General features: G+C 47.3%; 1 protein-coding gene across 1 annotated transcript in view; it reads left to right on the forward strand.

Moving 5' to 3' along the window:
* The window catches only part of Mypn (myopalladin), a gene marked incomplete in the record, with an annotated part of 83973 nt that overhangs the window by 72506 nt on the left and 3275 nt on the right, over positions 1 to 8192 (forward strand). Inside the window, 5 exon segments of the mRNA XM_013514883.1 lie at positions 1253 to 1335; positions 2969 to 3095; positions 3516 to 3723; positions 5249 to 5414; positions 6714 to 6847. Of these exon segments, the coding sequence (XP_013370337.1) occupies positions 1253 to 1335; positions 2969 to 3095; positions 3516 to 3723; positions 5249 to 5414; positions 6714 to 6847 (718 nt within the window).

Below are 8192 nucleotides of genomic sequence, written 5' to 3' on the forward strand. Positions count from 1 at the left end.
GGGGAGCCCGCGCCGGCGTGGAACCAGGGCGCAGATTCGGCCGAAGGACCAGGGAGGCGCCCTCACCGACCGCAGCCTGCGGGGGTGGGGGGGGGACGCCGGCCGCGCTCCTGACTGCGCACGCGCCCAGGTCAGCGGCGCGGTCTTGGCGTTTTTTCCCATCATGAGATTTGTTCATTTTTAAGTCTATCAAGTGAGGTTCCATAAACACAGACTAACAGCCTGATAGACGATCACCTCACTGCCGCTCTTGAAGAGTCCCTAAGGCAATCTATCCGTCATCGTACCGAAGAAGGACTTGTCATTTTTGGCCTTTAGAGAATAGAGGAATTCAAAAAGGGTTTAAATGTCCCTCAAACTTTAAATATCCTTTTATGTTTTTCTTTCTTTCTTTAATAACAACTGCAAACTCATAATCTTCCATTTTCCTTTTCTCAGTTAAGACCAAGTCTCAAAATTCCCCTAATACATAGGGCAGAGTAAATGTCTTCAGTAACTGTTGGAATGGAAAATTTGGAACTGTACTTTCTACTACTCCTTCACTTTTCCTGTAGAAGTGTCAGTGTTGACGAGTCTCTTGAGGGACATATGAAGATACTTGGCTATGCTCTCAGCATTGTGGTTGCAAATAACATTAAGGTCACAAAAATTCAATGTGTTTTGTTTTGTTGAGACAGAGTTGCTTTGTAGCCTGGACTGGCTTCGAAGTCGCTCATAATCCGCCAGTGTCAGCCTCCCGAATGCTGGGATTACAGACTTGCACCACCATGCCTGGGTCCACTGTGCATGTGTGTGCCTGCTTTCTGTTCATTGCTCATGTTAACAATTAAAATCATCGTAGTATTCTTAAAAATCTTTCCCCCTGAGGTGGGCATTATGGCACACGTCTGTAACACCCCCCCCACCCCACCCCCCGGCACAGTGGGAGGCTGAGGCAAGAGGATGGCAAGTTCGAGCCCAACCTGGGCAACCTAGCAAGACAAAAGGACTGGAGATTTAACTCAGTGCAAAGGCCCTGGGCTCAATCCCCAGTACCAAAAAAAAAAAAAAAAAAAAAAAAAAAAAACACAGATTGTCCCCCTGGAGTCTTTGCAGTGATTTAAGAAATCATATTATATTGTTTTCATTCCTCCAAAGAAAAGTTCATACAAGGAAAGTTTTCATAATGTTGTGGTGCAGAAAAAAATGTTTACATAAATTGGAAACTGTGGATTTCTTCTTGTTTTAATTTTGTTTGTTTTCTGTTTCTCAGGGGAGAATTAGCTGTTCTGGCCACTTGATGGTGCAGGGAATGCCCATTCGCAGTCGACTAACTGCTGCTGGTCAGTCTCACAGGTAAAGACATTAAGAGCCCCCCAACCTACAGTCCTCCTGCCTCAGTCTCCCTTGGTGCTGATATTACAGGCTGAGTCGGGCCTGGGCAACTTAGCAAAACCCTGTCAAATTTTAAAAGGGTGAGGGTTCCCTGGGGATGTAGCTCAGTCATAGAGCACCCTTGGGTTTGATTTCCCAGTAACCCCTCAAAAAGAATCCCCTATTCCTGGAACCTTCCCACATGCCTACCCACCACAATGAGTACAGAAGTTGCTGAGTCTACAGATTGTTGCTGTGTGTGTATGTGTGTGTGTGTGTGTGTGTGTCTGTGGATTGACCCCAGAGTCTTTGCACGGAGGTACACTTTTTTTTAATTTTGAGACAGAATCTCTCTAAATCGCTAAATTGTCCAGGTTGGACTTGCCGTCCTCCAGCCTCAACCTCCCAGAGTGCTGTGATTACAGACGTGCACCACCACTCCTAGTTTATAAATTGTCACGGAGAGGTAGCCCCACCTGCAACACCAACACCATCTAAGAGCTTGTTGGAAATGACTCCCAGGCCCCGCACCAGATCTACTAAATCACAATCTGCACTTTAACAAAATCCCCAGGTGATTCACAAGCGCAATAAACTTTAAGAAAAACAAGTGTTTGGCACAGTTTTAATGGCTCAGAATTTGTAAGCATTAGTAGCTCTGTGTACATAGGGGTTAAATTACTGTCCCTTCTGTAGTAAAAGCTGGGATGCAGCTCGGTGAGCATTAGTAGCTCTGTGTACATAGGGGTTAAATTACTGTCCCTTCTGTAGTAAAAGCTGGGATGCAGCTCGGTGAGAGAGCACTTGCCTAGCATGCTCAGTCCCCAGGGTTCAGTCCCCAGTATCCCAGAAACAAACCAACCAGCCTGCCCTTGTTAGATGTGTATAGATCAAGGATTTTGCTGCACTTGGCACTCTTCCTCTCTGATTTTCCTAACCACTAAGAAGAAAGCACCCGGCCTTCCCCTCAAGTCTGAGCAAGGCATTCCATAGTTGCTGACATGGATGAATTAAATGTGACTTACCAGAGGCACAGAAATTGTGACCCATGTTTCAGTGACAGTATTTCACCACCGTTGCAACTATACCTCCTCCTTTTTTTCTCCTCTCAAGAGCAGCTGTTCCTCTTGGTCAGTCTTACCCAGTTTAAGTTATAGTCATCCTGCCATCATTTATAGCCACACTAAATTTTATTATTCAAAGACATAGAGATTGCAGCTGCTTTGTTATGGATAATAAACTGGACTTCTGTTTGGGCACACATGAGGTTTATATTGAATACTGATTTATTTGTTTATTCTGATGCCTTTTGAACAACTGGTCAAGCCCACAGCACCAGAAGCTGAGCCAGTTCACCCAGCATGACTTCAGAGAGAAGGCAGCTAAAGCCTGTTTACTTGATTACAGAGCTCACAAGGGAATCCTGCACTATATGAGATGCTTACCACACTGAGGGGTTTTTTTTAGCATTAGCTCCACATCATTATTAATTATTTATTGTTGTTGGGGTTTTTTGGGTATCACAAGCCCTTTCCCCCTCAAAAAAATCTGTTGTCCATGTAGTTCTGTAGCAGCCTAATGCCTATTGCTAAAAGTTTGTAAATTCACATCACAGGGCAAGGTCCAGACTGCAAGAAAGAGACAGAGAGCCCCTTCAGGAGCGCTTCTTCCGGCCCCACTTCCTGCAGGCCCCTGGGGACATGGTAGCTCACGAGGGCCGCCTCTGCCGCCTGGACTGCAAGGTAGACTCTTACCACCTGTTCTCGGTTCCAGATCTGTCAGACTTAGCTTTCGATTGCTTGTTTGCATTTATTTTTGTTTGTTGGTGGGTTTATTTATTTGTTGGAGTACATAAGCAGTGTGTAATCTCTGATATTGATGCCACAGGCCATGTCATCTACTTTGTTTAATTCTCATTTGTTCTAACTTGGAGTGTGATCGAATAGGTTAAGCATGACTTGAATTGGGATCAGATTACCCACAGTTGAAATTTACACAGCCATTGTTCAGACCCCTCTTCTCCTGAGGCTGCTGGGGGAAATCCTCACTACTCCGCGTCTCCTCTCACTATATTTGGTGAGACATGGATGAAGAATTCAGCAGCCAAATAAATCTGCCTGTCATCAGCCTGTTGTTTGCCTCAGTGTCCTGTTTTTTGTTAGGTGAGTGGCTTACCGCCCCCAGAGCTGACGTGGCTGCTCAATGGCCAACCTGTGCTACCAGATGCCTCCCACAAGATGCTGGTCAGGGAGACGGGGGTGCACTCGCTGCTCATCGATCCCCTCACCCAGCGCGATGCGGGCACCTACACGTGCGTGGCTACCAACAAAACCGGGCAGAATTCCTTTAGTCTGGAGCTCACTGTGGTCGGTAAGGCTTGCTGCTGGGACTCCGAGGTCTGGGATCCCTTCCAAGTTACTGCACAAATCTTTAGTTGTTTGCCCACAAATCTGCTTTCCCTGGGTTGTAGTGTAAGCGCCACATGTCCTACGTTGCTTTCAAAGACGTGTAGCAATCCAAGAATATAACGTGGTTCCATGCACATTTAACATTGGCTGTTGTAATCATCCACTACCAGTCACTTAGTCATTGACTCTCACTAAATTCTACTTGTCGGCCCTCCAGCTGGTCACTCCCAGAATGTCCTGGGCTTTTATTGCCCCTCGTCACATCAGTTTCCCCTTTGCCCAGCAACCTCCTACCCATTCTCTGAAAGCCTAACCCAGGCATGGTGGGTGCACCAGACACAACTGCTTCCTCCTGTCCACCTCTGTCTCCACGGCACTTAGAAAAGGAGAAGCTTGAGACTTTGGGTTCTGAGGTCAGAGGCTGGTCGTCCTCCGGTGTGTGCCGCGGTGCCTGTACGTGGAGGGTGCTGGGCAGCTGTTGCATCAATGACTAAACAAATAGGCCTTGCCTTAGGAAACTGCGGGCAGAAAAGCACTGTCGCGCTACAGAGCACGGCAGCCCAACCTCGGCCCCTGGGAGGCAGTGATCCAGCCAGAATTAACTCCAGAATGTGGGGATTCTGTGCTGGGTCTTCTCCTGCTGTCTGTGTGGCCCCTACAGGCAGTCTGGGAGGCTTCTCTGTGCTAGCCCGAGTGGCAGTTTCCCCTGTGTATCTTTTCCTTTTCTCACTCTGTTTTTTTTTCTAGCCAACAGAAGAGAAAAACTCATTTTGCAAAGATACCCTGATTGCAGGCTTTGATCTTTTCCCCATTATTTTCCTAAAACATGGACTTTGGAACTCTCATCTATGAGGTTCTGACCAAAGGCAAAGCCTCAGTGGGAAGCATAATTTTATGTTTTTAAAAATAATAGCACAATTCTGTAGATGTCAGCCTTTTTTCAAAATAAAAAGTTTGGGGGAAATTAATATAACTTCCATGAAATAAACTCCTCCAGGAAAGAAAAAAAGGATCAATTTTAAGTGCATGGAGTATCAGCCAGGTATGGTGGTGAATGCCTGTACTCCCAGTACTCAGAGGCTGAGGCAGAAGGATTTTTGCAAGTTCAAGGCCAGCCTAGGTACATAGTGAGTTCAAGGCCAGCCTGAACTATAAAGTTGAGACCCTGGTTAAAAAACAAAACAAAACAAAAAGTACTTGGAGTATATTAATTCTCCAAAGTTACTGTTGAGCAGTAAAAGAAGACCCTTTAATCCCACCGTTCCTAGCGTCTGTAGCCCATGTCTGTCACCCATGGGCTGTCTTGCTGGGGATGTGCAGAGATGCTGGCCCCTTAAGTTTTTAACCATTCTGAAGCTTTCGCAAGGCTGTGCCTCACCAGAAGCCCCAGGTGAGGCAGGCACGCACCCACCCTGCTGGACTCCGAGAGTGCGAGGCGCAAGCCTCTAGGTGCTTGCTGTTCACCAGAAGCTCCTTCTCTTGTTCAGCCAAGGAAGTGAAGAAAGCGCCCGTGATCCTGGAGAAACTGCAGAACAGCGGCGTCCCCGAGGGCCACCCGGTGCGGCTGGAGTGCCGCGTGATCGGCATGCCCCCGCCCGTGTTCTACTGGAAGAAGGACAATGAGACCATCCCCTTCACCCGGGAGAGGGTCAGGTGAGGCAGCGCCACCAGCAGAGCCCAGCCGCCACCCAGAGAACTAAGCCTGTGATCTGGCTGTTTGCCCTTATCAGAGTGCTCTTGAGTTTCGTCTGTGTTATTGTGCAAATCAGTAATTTATTTGCTTTTGTAATTTCTTTCTATTGTTATTTTGAGACAAGGTCTGCTATGTAGTGCACGATGGGCTTGAACTCACTATGTAGCCCAGGCTGGCCTCAATCTCATGGTGATTCTCCTGCCTCAGCCTCCCAAGCCCAGCTGGTTGTTTTTAAAGAAACCTTAAGGAGCCAGTTTCCCCAAGTGGTTGGCTTAATTTTTCCTGACCAACCTTGTTTCTTTGCAATTTTAGTTTTATACCACCGGGGGAGGAGCAAGCAATGGTAGCTGTCCAGACTTTGTGCTGAAAATCATTTCTCCACAGTAAACTGAGTTTGTCCAGAATTTTGGCATCTAAGATATATATGTTTATACTCCACAGTCCTTGGTCCCTGGCTGCATGCGAACAGCCTGGGGAATTTCTTAAAACCCTATTGCTTGGGTCCCAGCCTGACGTCCTGATGTCATCTGGCCTGGGGCTGCAGTGTGCACCATGGCTGAGGACTGAGGCAGAGCAGCAGAGGAAACTGGCAGGCTGATTTCCTCCTTAATGGCGCCAAGCCGCATGCGGCACTGCCCCTGGCCAGCCAGGACATGCCCTGTGCAAGCCGTTGGTGCATCCACCCCTGGGCTCTCGGCTGCTCTGCTTCCCGTCGTTTCCTGATGCGGCTCTTGTTGACACCCTCAGCCGTGTTGGAAAAAGCATTTCCTGCACTGTGGCTATGAAATGGGGGTCTCTCTGTGAGGAGCGAACTTCAGCAGAACAGGGGCAGTGGGAGCAAAGAGCAGGTCTCGCCACAGCTGTCCCACTCCCCTGAGTGTCACTGGGTCCGTCACTGCTCTTCTTGGCTTTGTTTTGGGGCACTGGGGATTGAACCCAGGGCCTTCTCACTGAGCTACATCCCCAGCCCTTTTTTTAATCTTTGACTTTTGAGAAGGAGTTTCACGAAGCGGGTAAGTTGCCCAGGCTGGGCTCAAACTTATGCTCCTCCTGCCTCAGCCTCTCAGAATGCTGGGAGTGCAGGCGGGTACCACCAGCCCTGGCTTGTACCTTCTTTTTACTTTGGAATTTGCCTTTATCTGAGTTCTCCATTTTTGCCTTTTGGTAGGAAAAGCTCTGAGTGTTTCCCTAAGCCCAGAGCTTGACAGAGAAGCTTCTGCTTCCAGATACAATATGACTATGTTCTTTCTTTTCTGCAGCATGCACCAGGACACAACAGGGTACGTCTGTCTGCTCATCCAGCCAGCCAAGAAATCAGATGCCGGATGGTACACGTTGTCAGCCAAGAACGAGGCTGGCATCGTGTCCTGCACCGCTAGGCTGGATATATATGGTAAGTGCAATGTCATTAGTTGAACATCTGTGTGATGGGCAACTTTAAAGTCATTTTAAAGGCACACACCTATTATCCCAGCAACTCAGGTGGCTGAGGCAGGAGGATCGCTGCCAGTTCCAGGCCAGTCTGAGCTACATATTGAGACCTTCTCTCTCAAAAAAAAAACAAAAAAACAAAAAAAAAACCAGTAAGTAAATAAATAAATAAAATTTTAAAAACATTTTAAGGATAAGTGTAGTATGTTTCCATAAATGTATTATATTTTAGTACTTAAGAGATTTTCTGAGTCAGCTCGTCCCAGTTACCTCAGAGCTTTTGCACATTTTCATGTTTTCCTGTGAGCTTAACGTTCCTCCAACAGAGAGCCTCTAATGCTAGGCAGTCGCCCATGAGCCCACAGCTTGACGGCACCTTCACACTGTCTCCATGCTGCTGTTGGTCTCCCACTGGAACTCTCGTGCTGCAACCTCTCAGCAGAACTTTCCAGGCTCCTCTCCCTGTTTATTGTCCCAGTGGTGTACATTGCTGCAATCCAGCAGCCAAACTTCTCTCTTCATAGAGAGCTGTACTGCCAGCTACCTCAAGCAACACTGGAGTGTGCCGTGAGTAACAGCAGAAGACCCTGCAAACCCCAGGCCCTATTCATGCAGTTGTTACCTTCATTTAAATGCTGAGGCAGCTGGGCATGGTAGTGCACACCTGAGATCCCACACTCAAGAGGCTGAGGCAGGAGGGTTGCCATGAGTTCAAGGCCAGCCTGGGCTCCATAGGGAGAACCTGTTTCTAAAAAAAATAAATAATGAAGAAAATAAGACAAGAGAGTTAGTGATAATAGCTAGGAGGCATCCGGGCACAGCAGTGCATGCCTGTAATCCCAGGACTTGGGAGGCTGAGGCAGGAGGGTCACTACGAGTTCAAGCCCAGCCTGGACTACACAGCAAGACCCAGTTGTTCCTTTGAGCCTTGCTCCTAATTTTCAAAAGAAGGTAATTAATCTTTATCAATGTGTTTATACATTCCATTTCCCTCCCTTATACTTTTGAACATAAGCTGTTCTTTTTATACGTGTCCCTTAACCCAAAAGAGCGATTTTTTTTCCTCTTTCCTTTAAAAAAAATTGGTTAGGTCAGTAAATTTTATACAACTGATTAACAGATTTAGTCGGAGTAACTGTGGAGAATCTGAGGACCCTGACATGTGTAGGTGAGCACCAGCCACCCCCTTCATCTAGGACTGCACAGGAGAGGCTTGGCCCGCCATTTCCCCTAGGTCTGATTTTTGTAGAAAATGTATAGATTTCCGGTTCTTCTTCCTTATCCTTGGACTTGGAAAAAATTCAACT

Source organism: Chinchilla lanigera, unplaced genomic scaffold (genome assembly GCF_000276665.1).
Source record: "Chinchilla lanigera isolate Chin_1 unplaced genomic scaffold, ChiLan1.0 scaffold00024, whole genome shotgun sequence".
Classification (NCBI taxonomy): Eukaryota; Metazoa; Chordata; class Mammalia; order Rodentia; family Chinchillidae; genus Chinchilla; species Chinchilla lanigera.